Source organism: Peromyscus eremicus, chromosome 4 (assembly GCF_949786415.1).
Source record: "Peromyscus eremicus chromosome 4, PerEre_H2_v1, whole genome shotgun sequence".
Taxonomy (NCBI): domain Eukaryota; kingdom Metazoa; phylum Chordata; class Mammalia; order Rodentia; family Cricetidae; genus Peromyscus; species Peromyscus eremicus.
This window is the reverse complement of record NC_081419.1, coordinates 51478202-51503425: the sequence shown is the minus strand read 5'-3', so window position 1 is coordinate 51503425 and position 25224 is coordinate 51478202. Positions and strand designations below refer to the sequence as shown.

Sequence of the window (25224 nt, the reverse complement as noted above, 5' to 3'; positions counted from 1 at the left end):
AACCCTGTATCTGTGCTTATTTTCAGTCAGGAATAGTTACCTTTCCACCTAAAGCACTTGCTTCTTGGGGTTACTATTTATTTAAATATGGCTAACTTGAACTTAAGCACTGTGGTAATGTGCAGTTGATCTGATAACCTAGATAGCTCCCTGGCTACCAAGTGACTAATAAGTAGATAGCATGTTCCACATGGATGTGCTGGACAGAGATGATTCCTGGCCTAAGTGGACAGCACAATTTGATCATATTATGCAGAAGGAGAATTTACAGTTTAAGAATCTATAAATTGTTAACTTCTGGAATTCTCCATGTAATATTTCATGTAATTAATTAATACTTCTTATAATTAAACCCACAGAAAGCAAAACTGTAGACAAGGGAGGATGAATGCACTTTTTCCTTACTATAAAATATTTCTCATTCCTGACAGTATTTTTATTTTGAAATCATTTTTATCTGATTAACAGCTATTATGGTAGACTCATGCTTATTGTTTGCTATGTCTACCTCTAGTCTGTGCATCTCTGACATGTTTTAGTTGTATCTTGTACACTGTAGATGGTTATATCTAGTATCACTTCTGGCAGTCTTTGCCTCTCCTCCCCCCTGTCCCAATTCTCCAGATTAAGCCCAGGGCCTCATGTGTCCTAGGTAAATATTTATAACTTCAGCCTTGGCCCATTGTTTAACACAATTATTTATAGGTTTGATTTGATATATGGTGTTTTGCTTTGTTACCATGCTTTATCCTTATTTTTTTTCTTGTCTTTCTTTCTTTTTTTTTTTTGTACTATTTGGTTATTTAAATATCTTAAGATCTTAATATTAATTTTGCTCATTGACTGGACTTGTACATCATTTTTAGAGGTTTCACTGGTGATCACAGTCTGTATCCTTAACTTTTGAGTTGTGAGCAAGTGTTCTTTTTTATAGTTCATATCGTATTAACTATAAAATAGAGAAAACTTGAATGTTTCTTTGAGCCCATTTCCCTGTCCATTCTTTATGTTGTAGTTGTACTAAGTATGTATTTTCTAAACCTTCCGATTTAAAGCACGGAAATCAAACTCACATTACATAAGAGCATTTCAAAAGGGGACATTTTTGGTGACATTTAATACATCCCATAAACGACTTTCCTGATATATTTCTGTATTTGCATTACAAATCTGATGCTTACCTATTTTACCACTGCTCTCTTAGCCCTGAAGACCTTTAGCCTAAGGCTGTTAGCAATGAATTCTCAGTTTTCTTTCATCTGGAAATGAATTCATTTCAGATCATTCATAAAAATACTTTAATGAGCCGGGTGGTGGCGCACACTTTTAATCCCAGCACTCGGGAAGCAGAGGCAGGCAGATCTCTGTGAGTTCGAGGCCAACATGGGCTACAAAGTGAGTTCCAGGAAAGGCACAAAGCTACACAGAGAAACCCTGTCTCAAAAAGTGTTAACAGGTTCTTTTTTCCTGTCTTGTAGCCACCTTAGTTTCTTATGAGATGTCAGCCACGAATTGAGCCAATTTTCTGTCTCTACTCTTGATATTTGTGACATTCGTTACTACTCTGTCAGCCTTGAAGTTTTTTGAATTTATTTTTCTTGGCAGTCATTGAACTTAATTATATAAATTTCTTTCTTGCAATAATTGGGCCAGTTTTTATGTATTAATTTAAAATTTTTCTGCCATATACTTTTTCTTCTAGCTCTCCTGTCGCATTAGGCCATTGTTCCTAGGGCTCTGTTCATTTTTGTTAGTCTTACTCATCTGTAGTCAAGCTATATCGTTTCTGGTTTTTTTTTTTTTTGAGTGCGCATACTCACTCTCTAGTCATCTGTTTGTTTTTAATGTCCATAGTTTCCTTAAAGATATGTAATCTGTTACTCCTTTCCCTCCTACCACTCCTCGTTACTTCCTCTTTCTCTTACTGTCTAGTAGAGGTGCGTATATTTTTGTTCATTACGTACATCATTTATTGACAGTAGTTTTGAGGGGCACTTCAGTCTCTTAAGCTACTTCAAGCATCCAGGTCACCTCGCAGTTCAATCTCTCTTGTTTTCTTTTCTCTCACTAGCTTGGCCTCCCACAGGAACTTCTGGACTGCACCTGGATATTATGAATAGTATGATTCCCTATTTGCTTTTCTCCGATATGTGGGGCTTTCTTGGATTGGTTAGAAATTGGTCTTAGATTGCTGATTGCACCTCTTAGGAGATGCCTCCAGCCTCACTTCAGACACTTTGCCTCTGATCTGCTTTGAGTCTGCCTTGCCTATCCATGGTTCTAATAGGAGTTGAAGACACACTAACTGTAGGGATTTCCTTTATTTTTTCTGGCTCTTTCCTTTTCCTTTGAGCTTTTTCATTGATACAGTTTCTGGCTTTTGTTTTCTTTCTTCCCAAGTCAGGAGTACTGTGTTTACCTGCTTCTTGAACTGTGTTGTCAACATTGGCTCCCGGCTCAAAGTCATGAAAAGGCGAATCATCATGAATTGGCCTCTCTCTGAGCATGCACACTCAACAGGCCTAACATAGCTTCTAATTAGCCTCATCAGTTTTAGTTCACATTGCTCTAGGATGGAAGAATAGCTTTGTCTCAGCCTTCCTAGTAAATTTACTCTGCTATGGATAGCTTAAGTCCCATGCCTGATTCTTGAGTAGTCACTGTAGGAAGATAGAATAATCTAATCTGCAACAGTCTGAGTTCCTACGAAGCAGTTGAGTGCCTGGAAGAGGAGATGTTGGGGAGAAGAGCAAGTCAGTACACATCATTGTCAAACTTGAATGTTGTGTTAACTTACACAGGAGAACTATGTGTGTAAAATTTAGGAACTAAAGCCGAATGTGGTGTTGCACTCTTGTACTCCTAGCACTCGGAGTTGGATCTCTGTGAGTTCAAGACAACCTTGGTCTACATAGCGAGTTCCAGGACAGCCAGGACTATGTAGAGTTATCCTGCCCCCCAAACCATAAATCAATCAATCAATAGATAGATAAATAAATAAATAAATAAGCAAGCAAATTAACAAACAAATAATTAATTTAGGGGCGAATGTGATTCCTGACTGGAAAGTATCTTTCTTATCATAGTAATACCTCATAATACTGGTTTAAAAGATATTATGAGAGTTGAAGCCATGAAATTCTGATGAAATTTCATTGTTAGAATTGTAATAAAAATATTTCCTCTTCATTAACTACGTAGTAAAGTTCATTGTTCATGAAAATGGCTGTGAGACATTCTTTTGTGGGATAGCCAACATAAAACAGTGGATTCCAAGCCTCCCTGTTCTCAGGATCGGCTTGTACTGGTTCTGAACTGCCTGTACCAGTAATGGATGATGTGGTGTGAATCTAATTATTTTTGTCTTTGTTTGATGAAATGAAGTAGTTCTGTACTCCAGGAGAGGGAGAAAAAAAAACCTTGTGTTATCCTTTTACACAGGCACTCCATGTTTTCATGTAGATATAATACTGATATGTATGATTTCTATAAGCTGCCACCCAGTTCTGTTGATCTTTTCTGAAAGGTCACTTTCTTTTTTTATTTTTATTTCTACCACCACTTAACTGACTTTTGTAATAAAAGGTTATTGAGTCCTCTCTTTATGATCAGTGAACCATCTGCCTCATTGACATATTTTCTTAAGATGGAGAACCTCAAGTAGCAGCCTAGCAGTCCTAAAGCAGGAAGACGGCTGGCAGTCAGCTGGATGCTGGAGGACTCACAGAACTGCTCTTCTCCTTCCTTCCTCCTCCAGTTTCACCCTGGTGGCGGACCAGCTGCCACTTTTATGTCCCAGGATACTCTGGAGTAGGGAGAAGTGAGAAATATTAGCTAGAAAGAGAGACCTAGACAACTAGAGCAAAGACAGAAACACAGGATAGCCTCGAGAGGGCCTGGGTCAAACCCACCAGCCCTGAACTTTATTCCAAAGGGCTTTTTATGACAATGTCAAGGGGTGGAGCAAAAGATTTCCCCTTTGCTCAGTATAGCCAAGTGTAGACCCTTCCAAGCACCTGATACTCAGGCCCATGGTCCAATCATCCTCTTTATGCAGACCTGCTAGGCAAAGCCACCAGGAAACCCAGATGGGCTCCAACACCCTCCCAGAGCAAGGGTCCTCAACTATTCTTTTTAAATTTTAGCTTTTAATTATTATTCTGTTATTTTGTGTGTATAAGTGTTTTACAAGCATACATGTTTGTGCACTATGTGTGTGTAGTGCCCTTGCAGGCCAGAAAAGGGTGTTGGATCTCTTGGGACTGGAGTTGCAGATGGTTGTCAGCTGCCTTGAGGGTGGTGGGAATTGAACCTAGGACTTCTGAAAGAGCAGCCAGTGCTCTTAACCTTCAAGGCATCTCTTCAGCTCCAGTTTGCAACAATTCTTATATCACATTATAATTAATTCTGTCCAGGAATTTTGTTCCCATACCCTGGGTAGGGTTGGGGAGTAAGCCTGCTTTTTAGAAAGTCGAAAATTATGTGCATTTGGTTAAGTTTCTAATAATCTTTCGAAGGATGTATTGTTGTCTGCTTTAAAATATACACAAATGAAAATCTAGCAGTAGCTGACTATTATCATAATGACTATTGAGTTTTATCTGTGCTGACTGTAAGACAAAGATAATGAATACATGAGCATACATTTATTAAATAGAGAGCAGTAATTTCAGACTTGGTATGAGACACAGAAAAGGAAAGACCTCATCTGGGAATATAGTTAATATTCCAGGACCCAGATTTTTGGTGTTAATCACCTTTAATTGTTATAGAACCGTAGAGAAATTAGAGTTGTCACCATTCAAGAGTTAATACACTTGGTTATGCTACTGCCTCACACCTTTCTGGGGTTCCAGTCACTCACTCCCTAGTTTTTAAGACTCTTTATTGTTAAGAATTAGTGTGTTTTCTAGCATACTCTTTCTGTTCTGGACTTCCCTCAGACAGACCCTTTGTGTCTTTATGTACCTTATGCATTCCGTCCTTGTCTTTGCTTAGCCGGAGCACTGTTTTCTCCTCCAAGGGCCATGTGCTCTGTGAACTCCTTTTCTCTGCTCCCTTCTAAGCCCTTTCCTTCCTGTGTGGGAGTGAGTTCAGCATCCCTCTTTAAGCAGGTTCCGTTTCATGCAGCCATGTCTTGGCTCCGTGTGCACCTATTGCACCAGCTAGACCTTCAGCTCCTTGAAAGTGTGCAACATGCTGTTTACTGTTGTCCCTCCCCGATGCCTAAAGCACGCTTCTTGTTGAGCTTCCTGATCAGACGATTATCGCTTTCATTGCTCCTGTTTGTTTCTCCTGTAAGCTGATATAAATTGTGACATGGTAGGATTTTTATACTGCTTCACTCACTTTTAGATAAGTGAAAATGTAATTCTTATATTTGAACCTTTTACATGTGTTGTGGGGCTTCCACATACAGGGCTTTATGCTAGTCACATGCAGATTTATAGATTTGTATTTGACATATGTACAAATAGGATATAGATATGTTTGTGTTTACATTGTTAATTTGCATTTGTTATTATGACTTCAGTTTTATATTGTCTCTAGTATTAATAGTTTTATCTGGGGTTAAAACTTAGCTAACAGTAGCATGGTATCATATTTGATACAATTAAGCACATTTTATGGGTACAAATTTATATAAAGGAAAGAAAATCTTATTTTAAAGATGAACTGTACTATTTAAAATAGAAATCTGAGATCTTTTTGACATTGCAGCTGAGTTAAACAGATAATCTTTCCACCATTATAAGTAGTACATGTAGTTAGAAATACATTTCTACATATTATTTTTAAAAACCTAGTTAACTTTAAAATATGTAAGTTTTCTTGTCGTTTAGGGTTCTGTGAAGCTGATCATCAAGAGGCTTGCAAATCATTGGTGGTTTCTATTTTCAGATTTCCACATCCCGGAGTAATTTGCTTTAATTTCACCCAATTTAACCTATACTTCACACCATCACCATTCAGCTTTAATAGCTATGTTCTATGCATAAGAAAAGCAGATAAATGTCCACAATTAGGCTGCAAATGATTACAACTAGTTAGGGCTTTATGAAGACAAAACTTAAAGGGCCGTGGCGCCAAACAAAGCACAAAGGACGCTGGAAATCCGGCCTGAGAAGTCAGGGCTGCGTGGATTGGATCTGCACTGGGTAGTTGATTTTACTTTCTTAATGTATTGGCAGGTGTGCCCACTTGGAGAATTGTTCATTGTTACAGAATATTAGTGCTCTGTTGTTAATTTACTCTGCTTTTACATTTATTTGCTTCCTTGGATTTCAAGATTGATAATCAGGTTTAATTTAAAAATATATTAAAATGGTAGCATTTAAAAAATATATATGAATAATTCATTTGAAACGTGCTGGTACTTATATGCCTTGTCAGCACATTTGTGAAATGAAGACTTCTCCGAAATATTTATGTATGCATCAGATGACCCTATGGTACATGTGATGGGAGTATAGTTTTTATAATTCTGTATGGAATTCTTCTCTAGCTAGGACTTAGGATGTCAGGTTCTCTGCATGTGCACACACAGAAAAGACTGAGGACTTGTGTTAATTGTGTCAGTATGCTTTTCTTCCCCTTTCTGTGGTTTATGTTCTAGTTGATGGGTAGTGCATGATGTTGTTTTACTGTATAGAGAATTTGTTCACTGTTGATATTTTTAAAAAGATAAACTAGTCATTTTATGTAACAGCATTTTAGAAAATAATTATTATTTTATAATTAAAATAATGCATACAATAATAGCAAAATGACAAAGTAAAATTTGTTATTTGGGTTAATGTATCTCATTACATCTCATTACAAAATTTTTCTAATATTTGAGTCAAAGTTTGAAGTGTAAAAATACCTTCCTGAAAAGAACTTATAATGAATATAAGTATAATATAAAAACAATTCAAGGTTTTGTGTTCGAGGTCAGCTTCAGTCATCCTGTTAGATATTCTCTCAGAAATTTTGTATTGATAAGTGTAGCCATATTGAAATGTAATATCTTTTTATAATTTATGTGCATCTAGAATTTAAGTGAAATGCTCTTCATTTTATAAATGTAATGTTCACTGTTATATAAGTAGTATGTTTATTTAAAATATATACTTATTTAGGTACTTTATTTTCTTAAATATTAACCAAGTAGTGCCATCTTAGTTTGTTTAAAGCCAAATAAATGTAATTGAATAATCCATGTGATTGTGTTTTTTATTCACTGTAACAAACATGTCTCTAAGAGTAGACATAGTTGCTAACTTTAAAATAATGCTTGGGAATTAGTTCTTCAAGCCCCTTTATTTTTAAAATCAGTGTATGTGGGAAGGAGCACTGAAACGTAACCTTAAATACTCTTATTTTCAAAGACACTAGTTAATTATCTTTCCTACAGAGTAGGCCAGTATGGACACGGCAAGACAATACAGCTACACAGCATCAGTTGTGTTAAAGTAGTTTCATATGCTATATCATAAAACTTTCAGTCCAATCAGCAACTAAATTTAAATACCGCAAATTGTAGCAGCAAAACAATAATTCTGCTGATTAGCCCCTTTCCATTTCTTGTAAGTGAACTGTTTATGCTGTTGAGTACCTTTTGAAAAAAGAAAAAGCCAAAACAGCCTTGATTAGTCAAGGAGTAATTGGATGACTTGATTTTAGCAAGAGAATGAATTGGTTGATGATAGCCTGTAACTAAGTGTAGTGGTTCTGTTCAGATGAATACATAACATACCGTCATCAGATCTTGACAGGTATAACTTATAGGCAGTGCTAAAAATCGAGTGGTGGGGGTGATAGGATAGAAATGGAGGTCAGCAACTTCTCCAGAAAGTCTTTCGCTGGAATTTTTGAGCTGATCCTTGAAGGAACTTAGAAAAAAATATTTGTATTCCCCCACTTTGGGGGTGAGTGGTGGGATCCTTTATCTTATTACTGTAGTTCCTTGTCTTGTGCACTAAAAGCGAAAGGTCTAACATGGTCATTTAACATTTTCAAAGGGATCAGCAATGTTGCATCCTTTCCTTTTTTGTTGAAGCTCTGGAGTGAATGAAGACCATGGTTGTTAGTGCAGCCATTGGGTAAAGCTTAGAGTCTTCATTGTATTCATAGTTAACTGCTTGAAGTCTTGGTCATGCCAGAGTGTTTGTGTGCTGCATTCTTATTTATAGCTCCTTGATTGAAGACTGCGTATGAAATAGAATAGAGTACAATTTAAAAAAAAAACTTTCTCATTTATAACTAGTCTTCAGTAAGCCCAGTTGTCCTATTATCCTCTTTCCCCTCAAAAGTATAATACACTAATTGCCCCTTCTGTGCTATAATGTGTATGTGGGCCCACAAGTGTCAGTTGCATCAAATATGGAGTTGTTTGGTTTTGTTTTGTTTGCTATGTGAAGGAAATAGCAGGGGTAGACCTGCATAACTAACTGGAGGCGGTGATGAAGGTCACGAGGTGTAGGCCCATCCAGGTCGTTCTGGCACCGGCTTTGATTTGGCACCACCTGGTGGTGAGTGCTTGCTTTGACTTAACTATCAGTGGTGATGACTAGATTTGTGTGGGCAGACAAGATCTCACAAAGTAGGCTTCTAGAAATCTCTCAAGTAGTTGGTTCATATTTTGTTGGGCCAATTCGAGTGGGTTGTGTTGGGAGACTAGTGGGGAAGGAAGAGCCGACTTAACACAGCCGGCTTCCAAAGGACGTAGTGTTTATTGTCCTAGGCTCTCTAGTCCTAGCCTGCCTTCCATCCTTCCTTTCCCAGTTTAGAACTGTGAGTCGTGTACCAAGAGGATAATCATTTTTTGACATATGGTGCCTGGTTTGGGGGTATCTACTACTTTCATAGTCCTTTTTGTTTGGATCCAAGGATGTGATCCCCTGGTATAATGTGGATGTAGTCATCGTCTTCCTATTCCAATACCAAATAAATGAAGAGTGTTCCTTTTCTATTTCTTTATTCCCCCTTCTGTATATTAGAAAACTGAACTGAAAGTAAAAATCCATTGATATTTTGAAGAAAGCTGTATAAAATAGCTGTTTTAAAAATTAATAGGTATTTTTATTAATTAAGCCATTTTTATTAGTAACTGTTACATGTTTACATTTTTCAAGCATATAAACACCAGCTTCAAACTCCAGTGGAAGCAATTTTTTCTCTCTTCTCACAGCATCAATACATTTAAATATCTTCCATCCAAACCTGTAGGTGAATCTGAGTCTAAATTTAAATTGCTTCTGTATGACGCCTGCTTTCCAGTTTGAAAACTTGAGGTTGTCTTTCCTTCCCCATCAACTTGTAGTGGATACTTACTCTTCTTTGGTATCCTCCTTTCTAAATTAACTTTTTTACATTTATCACGTGCTCATCTGTCTTCCCTATTTGATTATAAATATCTTGGAGAGCAGAAAGCAGTTTGATTCAGCCTTTTCTCCCTTCTGTGGAGGTTTCATAGCTGAAGAAAGGGACTGAACTCTTCGGCAGCTGTTTTCCTCATGGTAGCTCAGGTATTGCTTAGCTTCTTTTCCATGAGCTTGACCTTGTGTGACTCCCTCCGGTTTGGTGACCTTCATTCTTTCATGAGGCTCCATTCATTCTTAAAAACTTGTGTAGTGTCTGTCGTGTTTGGAATGCTGCTGATTGGGTCATTTCTCAGTGAAGGTTGTCAGGATTGGTCAGACACCTGCTCAGGAGCTGTGCCTCATCTCCTTGCTTATGCTCTTCGTCGCTGAGCGTGCTCTTCGGGGGTCACAATGATGAGTAGTAGCTCAGAGTCATGGAACCTGCTTGGCGTGGCTGTTCCAGTTTTCTTATCTTGAAGAAGGGGCTTTCTACCCTATATCTAAGACACTTGTTTGAAAATGTCTTTTAAGATGTGTATTTTTATGGTGGTACACACATATCATCCCAGCATTCAGGCGGTAGACAAGAGAATCAGAACAAAACAAAAGTTATGTTCATCCTTTTTGTTTGTTTTTATTTTTTGAGACAGGGTTTCTCTGTGTAGCCCTGGCTATCCTGGATTTCACTCTGTAGACCAGGCTGGCCTCGAACTAGCAGAGATCCTCCTGCCTCTGCTTCCCAAGTGCTGGGATTAAAGATGTGCACCACCACTGCCAGGCTCCCATTCATTCTTAAAATGCATAGCTTTGTCTTTCCTCATCTGCAAGGCAACCCTGGAAGAATTCAGATCGAACTTTCTGTACCACCTCTGACTCACAAAAGAGTTTTGGAGGTTTCTTTGGAATAAAGTACAATAAAAATGATTATTGAATATACTGCCCTGGGTGTGATTCCCGGGAGAAATATATTATTCTAAATGTAGTTTCTGAGAAAATCAGTTTTATATACTTCTGGGGAGTAATATTATGAGGAGGGGGAAATGCCGAGGAAGTAGAATGGGTTTTCACTACCATTTCTGTGGATAGTGAAGGGGGTCACATGAACGACCTGCCATTCAGTAAATAGACTGAGCAGCAAATCTTAGTGTTGAATTTTCTAATGTTGGGGCCGTAATAGTGCACGCACTTTGAAACTCAGCCTTCCCATTCTTCATCTCCTATACTGTCATTCATGCTTCTGCTGAGACTATTTCCCCCTCTCCTGCCTTCCAAAGCAAGTCATACACAGTATCTTTCATAGCCTCAGTCTCACTGAAATGAAATCTCCATGACAGTGTTTCTTCTGACCCTGCCCTTTAAACTGCTACAGTAATCTGTCCATCTATTCATATGACTTGTAAAATGCACATTAAATATTAAAGCATATGGTCCTGTTCCTAGCTGCCTGGTCTTGAGGACTGTCTGTGAATTGCCCTTCCATTCCCACCTGTGCTTTGGTCAGTGCTGATGTACACACAGTTCGGTATAAGGTAAAATAATAAGTTAAGAGAATCAATGAATGCTTGTGCATTTATTCATACTGAGAATAAGTAAATGACCCCAGAGAAGAATTGTAAATTCTAGAAGCTAAAACAACAAAAGGTAAATTTCGTTCGAGGCCAGCCTGGTCTACAGAGCGAGATCCAGGAAAGGCACAAAGCTACACAGAGAAACCCTGTCTCAAAAAACCAAAAAAAAAAAAAAAAAAAGATAAATTTCACAGCACACATTAAAGTATTCAGCAAATATTGCTAGGAAACCAGTGCTAAGCATATCAAACACCTAAGTTAGCAGATACAGTAAAATCCTTATAATTTCTTTTCACCTCTGAATTCCTTATCTGTTGGTGCTAGGTTATAATCCTTTAGATTGTAAAGCACCTGCGTAGACTTCCAGAGAAGGAAGTGGTCTTAGGATTTTTCTCACTTGCTCACTTACACTCTGTCTAAATGATCCTGCCAGCTTGCATCAAAACCAACTTACATCCATCGGTAAAATAAAGTAGCTCCTCCATTTGCATGGTGTACTTGGAGGAATGTGGTCTGAGAGATCTCTACCAATCCTGACTTATAGCTTGGGAGACTAATGATCACAATAGAGCAGTTAAGTATATAGATGACAAGAGAGTAGTCAAACCTGAATGAAAATAAAGTAGAATTACAAAGACTGTTTAGTTAGTGGGTAAGGAGGATGGTATCAAATTGAGAAGAACTAAAATGTGGCCAGTTATCCAATTGGAAATGCATAACAGTTAAAAATATCCGGTACTTAGAAGGATGTAACTTAGAAAGGAGGTGTGTGTGTGTGTATTTGAAGCTCAAAAATGGGATGGGTGGAGATACAGGGACAAATCTGAGGAACTTCTGGGACTTAATGAGTGGCCTGAGCTGAGGATTTGCGCATGGAGAAGAGAAAGTTATGGAGAGGCTCTTTTTCTAGGCGAAGACCAGTGGTGGTTTGGAGGTCAGGAAGCTAGTGAGGTAGTTATGCGGGAGGTAAGGAGAGCACAAGTAGCTCAGCACTGGACACAGGGTGGATCCCAGTTTTAATAAAAATATTGGGTTTGTCTTTGGTGTATCGAAAGTGTCTTAGAATATAGAACAAGCAGGGGGATCCTCTTCTCATTAAGGAACTTCTTTTCTGTCTACTTCTTTGGAAAGAGTTGATGTGTTGCAGCAACTAAAAATGTAAAACTCTTGAGCAGTTGAATGTAATTAACTACAGGTGTTGACTCTGAATTATAATTCATAACTTTGAAGTGACTTTAAGGATTTCTTAAATGGTATGATTGTATAATTATCTACAGTATAAGAATAGTACTAGTGACTGTTGGGCAGAATTTTCTGGTGTTTTGTATATATGAAATAATTGTCAGTTAAGTGATGTCATTCAGAAAGGTTTGTTTTTTGTTTTTTTGTTTTTGTTTTTGCTTCTGACTATTCCAATAGAAGCTTCCATTTTAAACAGAGTTCATGTTTTTATATCTGTTTCTTTCCATCTCATCTTTCTCACCCAATATTTTTGTTTTGATTCATTGCTTAAAAGTTTGTTGTTTTTAATTTTAATGAAGTCTTAAAATTAGGGGAAAATAATGAACAAGATTTTTTTAAGTTTCTCAAAAATCAACTGACCCATTTTATTATTCTGTCTTATATTAAATACATATTTGTCTTAAAATCTGGATTATTTTTAATCACAGCATTCTTGAGTGCTTCCATAAAAGTTAATTAACTGTTTGGTGCAAAAGCCCTATGTGAATCATTTATAATTTATTTAATTTTAGATTGGCCTCTCCAAGTCAGCCACATGTACATTTTGTTTTACTAAGATTTAAAATTTGACCTCATTTTGGGTATTTGAGTGTTTTGCCTGCGTGTGTGTATGTGCACCCTGTGAGTGAGTGGTGCTTCAGAGATCAGAAGGTGTCAGACCTCCTGGAACTGCTGGAGTTACAGACTGTTGTGAGCCTCCTTGTGGGTGCTGGGAATTGAACTCAGGACCTCTGTAAGAGCAGCCAGTGCTCTGAACCTCTGAGCCATCTCTCCGGACCCATTACCAAGATTTTTTGAGAACTCAGATCAATTCTTAAGTAAGGCAAATCGACTAGTTGTTATTGATACATACATGTACATTTGCACGTGTGTGGTGTATGCATGTGTTTGCCAATGTAGAGGCTAGAGCTTGATGTCAGGTGGTCTTCTTGATCATCCTCCACCTTAGTTTTTGAAGTAGGATCTCTCACTGAACTTGGAGCTTGTGGTTTTGGTTAAACTAGCTGGCCAGCAAGACTCTGGGATCCACCTTCCCCCTCCCTCCCCCATTCTGTATTGGGTCACAGGCAGGTACACCTTGCCCAGCTTTCACATTCTGTATTGGGTCACAGGCAGGTACACCTTGCCCAGCTTTCGTATTAGTATCCGAATTCTCAGCTCGAGTTCTCGGGCTCAAGCAGTGAGCACTTCACCTACTGTGTTCTTCCCAGCCCCGAAAATGGACTTTTACAAATGAACAAAATACATTAAAATGCTCTCCTCTCCTTTCATAACTTAAAGTAGTTAGTTATTTAATCCACAGGTATGAATTACAAATTTTGAGGTCCAGCTGAGAATTAGATTGTTTTCTTGTCAAGGTGGGTCTTTTTTTATAGATTGAGACTAGAATTTTAGTGTACTTCTAAGCTGGGGTTTAAACTGCACTTGTAAATCAGAGCATTTAGAGTAAATAGCTCACCACCCCCACCCCCAACCACCTCTCCTCTCTATACAGTGAAGCATTTTATTGTTTTTATGAAAAGTAAATGGTAACTTGCATTTTCCAGGGTTTGTGATAGAGCCATAAAGATGGTGAGGGTATTGCCCATGCACGCTCACCCCTCTTAGAGCACTTGGCCTCCAGGGGTGCAGGAAGCTCTGGCTTTGATCCTAGCGCCATCAAACAAGTACAAAAAGCCCGAACAATAAACTGCTGAACAGAGTTGCTTTGTGGTACTAGCTATGCTACTCAGGAGGCTAAGGAGTGAGGGCTTCTGGAATTCAAGAAGTGGAGCTTAACCTGGGTGACACAGTGAGTTCCAGAATAGAAAAAATAGAAAGAAGTTTGAATGGTGGTCTGATGTCCATGGAATTTTGAAGACTTGATTAGAAGTTTGAAAAGATACCCATTTTAGAAATGGTATGTTTGTCTTGATTTCCAACATTGGATTGAATGAAGAATCTGTTTTAAAGGCTGGGGCTATAGGCCAGTGGCAGAGTGCTTGCCTGCTGGGCCCAAGGCCCTAAGCTGTAGGTGAAAGTGAAAGGCCCTGGGTTTGGTTCCCAGAACTGATGAGAACAGCAGCAGAGCTGTGGCCAGTGAGGGGCCTCAGCCTGGTGACATGAGCTTCGTCCCCAGAACCCATGTGGGTGGTTTAAATGAGAAATGTCCCCAGCAGTCTCGTCATTTGTTCCAAGTGGGTGGTGCTGTTTGGGGAAGGTTAGGAGGTGTGGCCTTGTGGCAGAAATGTGTCACATGGAGGTTTTGAGAGTTAAGGACCCAGATGCCGTTCCAGGCTGGCTCTCTGCTTTGCGGTTGTGGTTTAAGAGCCGAGCTCTGAGCTGCTCCGGTAGCCATGCCTGCCTATTACCATGCTTCCCTGCGGGATGGTGATGGACTCCACCTTTCTGGAACCATAAGCCAACTAAGGCCTTCCTTCTGTAAGTTGTCTTGGTTGTGGTGTCATCACAGCACTAGACACTGAGCTGAGGTACCACGTGAAGATGGGAGGAGAGAGCCTGCTCACAGGCTTGTCCCTGGCCTCACATGTGTGCTGGGCCATCTTTGTGCCCTCACTCACATGGAGAGTGGTAATAAGTAAAAGCACTTTAAAATATGTAAGCAGAAGGGGACTGTTTGAAGCAAGGTAGGAGACTACCAAGAGGGGAAGTGTGGGTAGGGAGATGAGTCAGAGTGAGGTCAAAGGGCACCCATGAATGGCAGTACCAGAATGAGCTCATCATTCTGTATGCTGACTTAACAATAAAAGCATTTTGTACATATAGCTTCTGCTTTAGAAATGTGACTTCCTAATTTTTTAGTGGTTTTGTAGGAATGAATCAGAATGTAGATTTTTCAGAACATTAGCTATTCACCATGAAAGACAAACTGGAATGTAATGATATACAGATGTCTTGATGCTGATTTGATATGACTATATGTGTAGTGTTTCTTATCTTTTCCTAGAACTTTGGTTCTCAACCTTCTTAATGCTGCACACCTTTAATATAGTTTCTCATATTGTAGTGACCCCCAACCATAAATTATTTTCACTGCTACTTCATAACTGTAATTTCACTACTATTATGAATTGTAATGTAAATATTTTTGGAGAAAGAATTTTATCTAAGGGGCCATGACCCACAGGTTGAGAACCACTGTCCTAGCAATTATGCATTTTGATTATATAATACCTTTTCCTTCATACCTGGTTTGGGCTTTTACATTTATATGCATTGGCTTTATTGGAATGCAGATAAACATCCCTTGGCTTGAAACCGTACAGTGATCTCTCAGCTTCTCTTTCTGCCTTCTGAATATTCGGCATAGCCCTGACTGTCCTGAACTTGCTCTGTAGACCAGGCTGAACTCAGAGAGATCCACCTGCCTCTGCCACCTGAGTGCTGGGATTAAAGGTGTGTGCCACCACTGCCTGGCTTCATTACCGTTTTTTATCTCGTTGGACTTGTTTTCTGTGGTAGCTGTCTCTGTTCATCCTATCTTTCAGTGCGGCAGTTCCCCTCAGTTGTTGCCTACTTCCGGTTAGTCTTTGAAAAAATGCTCTGTACGCGTACCACGCCCTGGTGTAAGAGCCGTTGCTGGCGTCCTGCTGCCCAGCAGACGAGAGCCACACTTAACCCCACTGTCTGTAACTCCTGTGTCTTCAACTCTTCCGTGGAATTCTCTCCACTAAGCCTTGTTCCTTTCAACCTTCAGTTTTTAAATATGGTGTACCCTGTTACTCGGCATGACTTCTTCACCTTTATATTTTAAAAGTGTTAATTATATCTAAGATCCTACTGTTGTTTTTTGTTGTTTTTTTAACAGACTAGTTTGTTTTGCCAACTAGTTTACACAGTTTACAAGACCAAAATCTTGTTTTGGTTTTGTTTTAAATTCTCACAGACTTAACACATTGGTAGATTTATAAGGGAGCTTCTGTGAGTTGGGAACATTATAATTAGCGAGTCATATTGTAGTTTGCATATGTGTTGAGGGTGGTAGTTTGCATATCAAGTAATTCTTTATTGCTGCATTATATAGTGGTAGAGGATAGAAAGATAGGTCCGTTTCGACCATGTATCCTTTTATTCACAAGAAAGCCCTGGATATGCTATTTAGAATATTACATCCATGGCCTGTGGTTTGTAAAAAAGACCATGAAAAAGCCACCAACACCATGCACAAGAAAAGGGCCTGAGAAGAACCTAATGGAGATGATAGTGGAGAACACGGGACTAGGCTTAGACAGGAGCAATGAGACTTCAGTGCTCCGAAGTGAGCGGTCAGTCTTGAAGACTAGAGATTGGACTTAGTATCATGAAGGCAAGTCACTGTGGTCGGTCCTCCCTTCTTTCTTCTTGCTGTATAGCCCAGGCTAACCTCAAACTTCCACCTTGCACCCCTCTCTCTCACATACCAGGAATCCATGGCTGCCCCTCGATACCTGGCTGGTTCCTGTGCTGTCCTTGCTAGGATGGATTTCTGAAAGTGTTGCAGAGGTCTGTGGTCTGAGTTATAAAGAGGTCAAGGCATGGAGATTTAGCAGACATCGGCAGTGCTTTCCGAACGTTTGCCTCCGAACTGGAGGAAAGGAAGCAGCAACTAGAGGGAGATTGATGTCCTGGAGTGATTGACGTATTTGATTTAGTGTAGAATCTTAATTTTACTGAAATGTTTGAGGGAAAGAAGTTGTGAAATGGAGGAAGTGCTAATAGCCTAAGGTCTCAGTAAATCAAAGGAACAGTCTGTGGGAGCAAACATTTATGGGATGGAATGGAGGAAGGAAGGAAAAGAAGAACTAACTTCTTCTGTGACACTCAGACTGAAAAATACCTTGCACAATTGTCTATACTTATATAGAGGCTAATGACGCTAGTGTTGTATTTAACAACATCCCTACGGTAAATGCATTAGAAAATTTAAATGGCAGTTTCTTAATTACAGCCCTCAATGTTATCCAAGCAGCTAGTGGAGAGGAACCTGGTGTTTGAAATTCTGTTAAAAGCATGGAAACATTAATTTAAGTTTTGTCTCACTTAAACTTTTCACAATGAACAGTTTTTATAAAAATAAGCCACTCTTTCTAAAACGCAATAAATAAGTTTAATTTTCAAAAAAAGTATCTAAATTTTAGTTACAGTTTTGGTCTTACAGTAATTAGCCAGAAAGAGAAAATCATTATTGCTATATGTTGTGCCCAACCGTGTGTGTGTGTGTGTGTGTGTGTGTGTGTGTGTGTGTGTGTGTGTGTGTAGAGAGAGAAAGACTAAAAATATTAAATACAACAAACCTTTGTTTTTCAAACTCTTATTTATTTAAAAACAATTAGCCATAAACTAATTTATTCACCCCAAAGATTCCCCAGCAATCCTGTCATGTTTCCTTTACTAACGTCTTCATTTCAAGCCTCTCTTCTCCTACTTGCTTGACCCTCCCCCTCTAGTAACTAACCTAGCCTTAGATCCTCAGGAAACATGCATGGTGTTTGTAAGCTCCAACTCCATGTCATTGGTTTTCATCCAGCTGTTTCTTCTTGCTGGGGTAAGATGGAAATGCTGTCTACTGTGCATACTGCACCTCTCTGCTGTCTGCTCTGGATCTTAATATTCTCAGGATCTTGTTGACTCGCTAGTCATTAGCCTCTGTATAAAGATAATTGTACAGGATATTGTTCACAGAGTGTCACAGAAGATGTAGTTGTTTCTTCTTTTCTTCCCTTCCTTCCTTTTTGACATGGTTTTTACATAATCAAGGTTGACCTTGAATTCACTGTATAGGCAGGCATGACCTTGAACCTCTGATGTTCTTCTTTCTACCCCATGAGTACTCGGTTTACAGATGTGTCCCACTACACCCAGTTTAAGCACTCTCGGAGATCAAACCAGAGCTTCCTGCACGCCAGAGAAACCCTACCAACTCAACTGCACTGCAGACTGACTTAACTATCTCAGTAACTGGCCACGCTGCGTAGGTCGCTCTGCTTGTCTTTATGTAAGGCAAATCATAGCAAGAAATATTATTGTGCCTGTCAGCTGGGGCTTATGTGTTTGTTTGTTGTGTTTCGTAGGAAATACACCCAGTTTGGGGTTTTTGGTTTTTGGTTTTGATTTTAGTTTTTTGCTTATTTTGTTGATACAAATTCTGACACCATCTGACACATCATTTTCATGCCCAAAGCACTTAAATATTTAAATACCTACATTTTAATAGCAGTAACCTGTAATAAGAATATCCTAGTCTGTGTTGCATAAAAATGAACTATATTTGCTGTTTCTTTATCAAATTCAAGCTAACTCATGATTCCTATAATACCTCTGTCTAAAATAATTGATACTCTGTTAGAAAACATCTCTTAAGCAGTATAATCAAATGGACAATTTTCATGAAATTAATTTGTTTATGTGTGTTTGCTGTTTTGTACCTATATCACTGCTTTCTGTTTATAATATTTCATAGCATTTATTCATTTTTATGATACTGTTCTTTATCTGGTAATGTGAGTAAATCCCAGCTGAATTATGTTGCCACATTATGTCTTCAGAAGGGCATAAAGTCAGGACACATCCTTCAGTAATATCTGCTTGTTTTACCCTTATGTTTCTAGTTGGCAATTTGAAATTATGGCTTCAACTGCACTTTAAATATGTGATAATAGCATGTGTTTCTAATAAGGGCCAGCACCATTTTGTTCAGATAGTGTGAATGGTTGTCACTCATATATGACAAATGCACCTTCATCTGCTTCTTTGATAGCCCCCTAAAAACCATACCCTCAAATCAGGCCGATGAAATTAGCTGCTGTGTAAATTGTGTGTCTGAGTGGTTCATTATCTAATCACCGTCAGAACCACAGTGATAAAGTAGATTGAGCAGAGAAGAGGTCTGCCAGATGATTTGAGCCCACCCCACCCCCCAAAATCTGGTTTCCCTTGGAAACCCTAATAGTGCAGCTTAGAACTTCAGGCCTCAGGCTTTCATGCTGGCATTCAGTATCTTTTATATACCAAACTTGAAAACAACCAGAAGTTCTGGAATCAAATTTCTTTTTCCTATAAAGATAATAATTTTATTTGTCTGTATCAGTTTTTTAAATGTTGACGCTCTTGAACTACTATTTCTGTGGTTAGTGTGTTAAGTATTACCAAATGGTGGGAGGATGCTCTGGTCTGCTTGAAAAGAGTTGAGAAAAATTGATTGCTGGAGCTGCTTGTTCACCGTCTGAAAGTCTTCACTCTGTTCACTGCAGTGTCCTTCTTCATCATCTGCTTATTGAATTATTCTCTTTTATTCACTTTAGGTGCTTTTGAAGATGACGATATCACGCATGTTGAAGGAAGTGTAGATCCCATTCGAGATATAGAAATAATTCACGAAGAGCTTCAGCTGAAAGATGAGGAAATGATTGGGCCCATTATAGATAAACTAGAGAAGGTGGCTGTGAGAGGGGGAGATAAGAAACTAAAGCCTGAGTATGTAAGTAAACATTTACGCTTTGAAAACAGTACCTAAGTATACTTTTCCTGGCTTAAAAATAAAGCACCTAAAATATTTGCTATTATTACTGAATTTTAAAATAATTTTTTTCTTCTAAAGGTTTTTTTTTTTTTTTTTGAGAAGTTTGATTTGAGGGCACAATGACGGTTTATGGTGATTAGCAAGCCATAGTGTAGTAGTAATACTGAGAATGTATAAGGTTGTGGGGTAGGTTTCTGAGTTTTAGTGCTTAGTGAAACAGTTTTGCAATGAAAAATTAACTGCATTTTAACATACGATGAATATATGAACTTCATGGATTTGAATTAGTAATTTACACAAAAGATTGGTCTTACCTTGGGGTAGTCAAGAATGAATACACTCGTGTGTGTCTGTGTCTGTGTGTACATATGCACATTTGTATGTGGGATATAGGTGCACGTATGGTACCATGTACATGTTGAGGTCAGAGGATAACTTCAGGGTTGGTCCTCTCTTTCCCATTTTCTTTGAAACTGGGTCTTTAGCTGTTTGCCACTGTATGTGCCAGCCTAGTTGCCCCATAGACTTCAGGAGATTCCCTGTCTTCCTACCTGAGGACATTGGGATTACAGATATTTACTATGGTTCATGGCTTTTCATGGGTTTTAGGGATTTGAACTTGGGTCTTCATGCTTCTATGGCAAGCATTTTACCTAGTGAGCCATCTCCCATTCCTGGTTTTGCCTTTTTTGAGATAAGGTCTTACTCTGTAAGCCAGTGTGGCCTCAGAGTCACTAAGTAACCCAAGCTTGTCTCAAAACTAGCTGTGATCCTCCTGAGTACTGGGATTACACAGATAAGCTACCATGCCATGCCAGCTTTGAATGAATACACTTTTAAAGTAGACAGAAATTATGTTTTTATGGAATGGAAATAGCCACCATTATCTCCACTATTTGGATATATTTTTAATCACATTAGTGAATTATTTTTAGTAGTATTAGATAGATGTTTCAACGTCAGTTTTATATAGTGGAATTCTACTTTTCATTAAAAAGGAATACCATAATTGTACTTTTTATTTATTAACGTCTTCTAGTAACTGTTCGTGCTTTATGTGTAACTTTGTTGTAGAAATATCTTTCTATTTTTATTGCAAGCATTTGTTTTAGTTTTCAGAAACCGATTAGGCCATCTTTCCCCTCCTACATTTATTTTCAGTGTGTATAAAACTGTACTCCTTAGGAAGAAACTGTAGTAGCTCACAGAGCTACACCTCACCACTTCCTGAGCCTGCCTGCTCTTCTGAGTCTTTATCTGTCTGCTCTAAGCAGCCCTTTTCTGTTACTCTGGGCTCTGGCTTTCTGGAGCTCCCCTCTTCCTGCCGTGTGGCTGACCTCCGCGGTGTTTAACTAAAAGGCATGTCCTCTTTGTTTCTCTTCTGTGGTTTACAGCTGCCCACCCTGGGGATTTCTTTTAAACTAATAAAATTGTCCTCTTTTAACAAACTTTGGTTTTTTGGAAGGAAGAAAGGGACAGAAAGAAGGAAAGATCCTAAGCTTGTCTTCTGAATTTAGGCAGACGATCAATAAATAATAGTTAAGAGAAGTTTGACGTGAGACAGGAAGATATGTGTATTACCGGTTTCCTTTGTGTTCTTTACTTCTCTTAATTTTGTGGTCACTTCCTGTTCACGTGCAACAGAGAATGGAGAGGTGTCTAATAAAGTTGCATGAGGGTTAGGATAGAGAAGAAAATGCAAAGTGAGTATAAAACATTCCTTGGGTGGGGGCGGGGGACTGGAGTGGATGTGTCTTCTGCATATGACAGGATGCTGCACTCATGGACTCTCAGTAGCTGTAGTTACCAGCACAAGGCCTGCATAAGGACAAGCCAGTCCACACTTTAGCGTGGAGCTTTGAGGGGCTCACAAGCCCCCATCCCTAACTGAAATGCTAGTGACAGTTAATGGCTTCTGGGGAAGGAAGAGTCAGTTTTATTTAAAGGTGTGTCCCTTGTTGAATGGACTGTGCTGCAGTAGATAGCCCATACTGATGAGGATATGAACAATACAAATAGGACTTGGTGGGTTACTGAAAAAAAAAAAAAAAGTTACAGTATTGGGATGATAGATCTGGGAGGAGTTGAGGTAAATATAATCCAAATACATTGTATGAAATTATGAAAGAATTAATAAAATATATAAAACATATTTAAAATTAATACCAAGGACAAAAATAATATTCTGGGGATGGAGATGTTGCTTAGCAGTAGAGTGCTTGCTTGGCGTGTGCACACACATACATAAATACCCTCACATACATGAATATGCACCCCCAACACACACATACACAAATGCCAGGCATGGCAAATACCTGTCATGTACCTGAGGTCAAGGCAAGAAGGATCAGGAGTTACAGACCAGCTTTACTCATTACAAGAGAAACTGCCTCATAAATAAAAACTGGGCTGGTGAGGTGGCTCAGTGGGTAAGGGCACCTGCCACCCAAGCCTGACATCCAAGTTTGAGCTCCAGAATCCACTTTGTGGGAGGGAAAAACCTGACTCCCACAGGTGTCTACTGATCATGTGTGCCTGAGTTACATGCATGCAGGTGTATGTACATACATAAATACATATGTAAATATATGTTTAAAAAAATCATCTCCTAGCTTGTCTTATAAAAGCTTATTGTTGACCTTTCACATTTAAGTCCATAATCTACTTGGGATTAATTTTGTTGTTAGCAGTATTAAGGAAATCATCATATTTGATTCCGTCCCCCATTTGGAAAGCCTATTGTTCGGCTCCCTTTACTAAAATCTAAAATAATTCTCTTTCTATTCCAGTGAATGTTACCTTGGTCATAACTCAAAGAATTTTGTGGCATGTTAGCTCTCTGCTAAATCCTCGGATTGGCAGATGATAACATAGTTTCCAAGAGCCACAGCCACAGAGGAAGTCCCCTTTATCTTAGCCTTCACATGGTTATGTTTCCTGTGTCCTAACAGTCCTCTTGTTAAAATGACACCAGTCATACTGAAGACTCCTTCCACTCTACTATGGTCTCATTTTAACTAATTCTCAAGGTGGGTGGGGGGAGAATTCTTGGAAGGATGCATAAAACTCATTCATGAAATGTGTAGCCCAGGCTGGCTTTGAACTTGTGATCCTCCTGACCTTGGGCTTCCAAGATCTACGATTTTGAGTGTGTAAAAATATACCTGCTCTAGGCTAGGAATTTTCTTAAATGACTTAAATATAGCTTCTTGTTGTTATTGTCACTGAGGCAGTGTCATATAGCCCAGGCTGGCCTCAAACTCCGAGTAGCCAAGGATGCACTTGAATTCCTGATTCTCCTGTTTCCATCTTCCAAGTTTGGGGATCACAGGAGTGTGCCACTGCACCTGGCTTCATGTTCTGCCTGGCACAGAACCCAGAGTTTTGTTCAGGCTAGGCCATCATGCTACCATCTGACTTACATTTTCAGCCCCTAAAAACATCATTTCTAAAGAAAAAGAGATTAAGAGTAATATTCATTGAAACTGAACAACATCCTTCCATCTTTCTGGGTAGTCTCTAGTTAATGAAGTCCTGTTGTTTAAAATGAAAACCTGTATCTGTTTCTGTAGCCCAGGCTGTCCTGGAATTCACTATATATCCCAGGCTGGCCTCAAACTCAGTTCTCCTGGCTCAGCCTTCTAGGTGCTGAAATGACAGGCACCGGCTACCACACTCCTTCTCCTTCTCTCCTCTCCTCCTGTCCTTTTCTTCCCCCATACTGGCCAGGTTGCCTGTGAACTCAGTAACTTCCGGCCTCAGTCTCCTGAGTGCTGGGATCACAGACATCTGTCACCCTCAATGTCTTAGTTATGCATTAAAATAAGGGCTGAGACAGAAGGTTCCCACTCTAAAAATGGTGCTTATCATGGTAAACTGTACATAACACAACATTCTCCATTAACCAGTTCAGTGTTAAGTAGTCATCACTGGAATTTTTCATGAACTTACAGTGAGTGAAATTCTGTGGTCTTTAAACAATAACTTCACATTTCTTATCCTTGTTCCTGGTAACTTTTGTTTTCCTTTCTGTCTCCAAAGATTTGCCTAGTCTAGATGTCTTATAGAATAGAATTAAATGATTTTCATTCTTTTCTGTTTGGTTTATTCCACTAAACATAATACATTCAAGAATATCAAATGCTTAAATATACCTCTCTTTTTATCACTTTTATTTACTTATATGTATATGTGAGTGCCTGCTCACATGTATGTGTATCATATGTGAGTGTCTGCTCACATGTATGTGTATCACATGTGTGCCTGGTACCCATAAAAGCCTGAAGAAGGTCTCAAAACTGCCTGTAACTGGATATGAGCCAGCCTGTGGGTGTTGGGAGCTGAACTCAGATCCTCTACAAGAATAGCAAGTACTGTTAACCTCTGAGTGGTCTCTCCAGCTTCTTTATTGCTATTATAAAATAAATTTATAGAAAACAAACCCTAAAGTTAAAAAATACGTAAGTACATCCATCAGTTTAAAAGTTCATGACCCGTAGGCTGGGTCATGAACTTTTCAAGGTAGCTGGGTTGGTAAAGTGTTTGTAAGAGGACCTGAGTTTGAGCCCCAGAGCCCACATAAAAATCCAGGTGCTCTGGCACACTTAAAATCCCAGTGCTAGAGGGACAAAAAGAGAGCAGGATCCCTCAGACTTACTGGCCACCCAGCCCAGCCTACTTGGTAAACTCCAGGCCAATGAGAGACTCCTGAGGAGTGACATGGAGTTTGTCCTCTGGCCACCATCTGAACACATGCGTAAGCACATGCATATGTATTTGCATACACATGAACACACACATAAGAGAAAAGTGATGGGGACTGGAGAGATGGCTCATTGATTAAGAACGCCTGCTGCTCTTGCAGGGGACTTAAGCTCAGTTCTCAACACCGATGTCCAGCCCCTCACAACTACTTATAATGCCACCTCCTGGGGATCCAATGCCTTCTAGCCTCTGTGGGCACTTACACACATGTACAGACGTACACACACATCTATTTTTTAATGTGTATTCATCAGGAGTTTAATTAGATTATTATAGTTTATTATTTGAATCTATGTATTCTATACATTCAGAAAGTTTAAAAGGTAAAGTTTTTCAAAGTGAGAGGGATAAAATTCTTAATTTGATGTAATAATATCAATGTGGAACTCAAACTTTGTGTCTTATTTTTCTATTGCCATGAAGTGTCACCAAGGCAACTTCTAAAAGGAAACATTTATTGGGGGCTTGCTTCCTCGAGTTAATTCATGATCATCACGGCAGGGAATATGGTGGTTGGCAGACATGATCTGGAACTGTAGCTGTGGTAGCTCATATCTGATCCACAGCTTCAAGGTAGAGAGACCAACTGGAAAGGGGGTGCGTTTTTGAAAGCCAACCCCCAGTGACACATCTCCTCCAGCAAGGCCACCTCCTAGTTCTTCCCAAGACAGTTCCACCAACTGGGGACCAAGCATTCAAATACATGAGCCTATGGTGTCCATTCTCATTCAGACCACCACACTGTGGTAGGTTGGACTACTTCATGGGTGCGAAAGTAATTATTCTAAACACTGATGAGGGGTTTGAA

General features: G+C 39.1%; 1 protein-coding gene across 1 annotated transcript in view; it reads left to right on the top strand.

The window, feature by feature from the left end:
- Positions 1 to 25224, top strand: part of Ola1 (Obg like ATPase 1) — a 138774-nt gene that overhangs the window by 51086 nt on the left and 62464 nt on the right. Inside the window, exon 5 of the mRNA XM_059260699.1 lies at positions 19435 to 19610. Within this exon, the coding sequence (XP_059116682.1) occupies positions 19435 to 19610 (176 nt within the window). The remainder of the gene's footprint in view (positions 1 to 19434; positions 19611 to 25224) is intronic.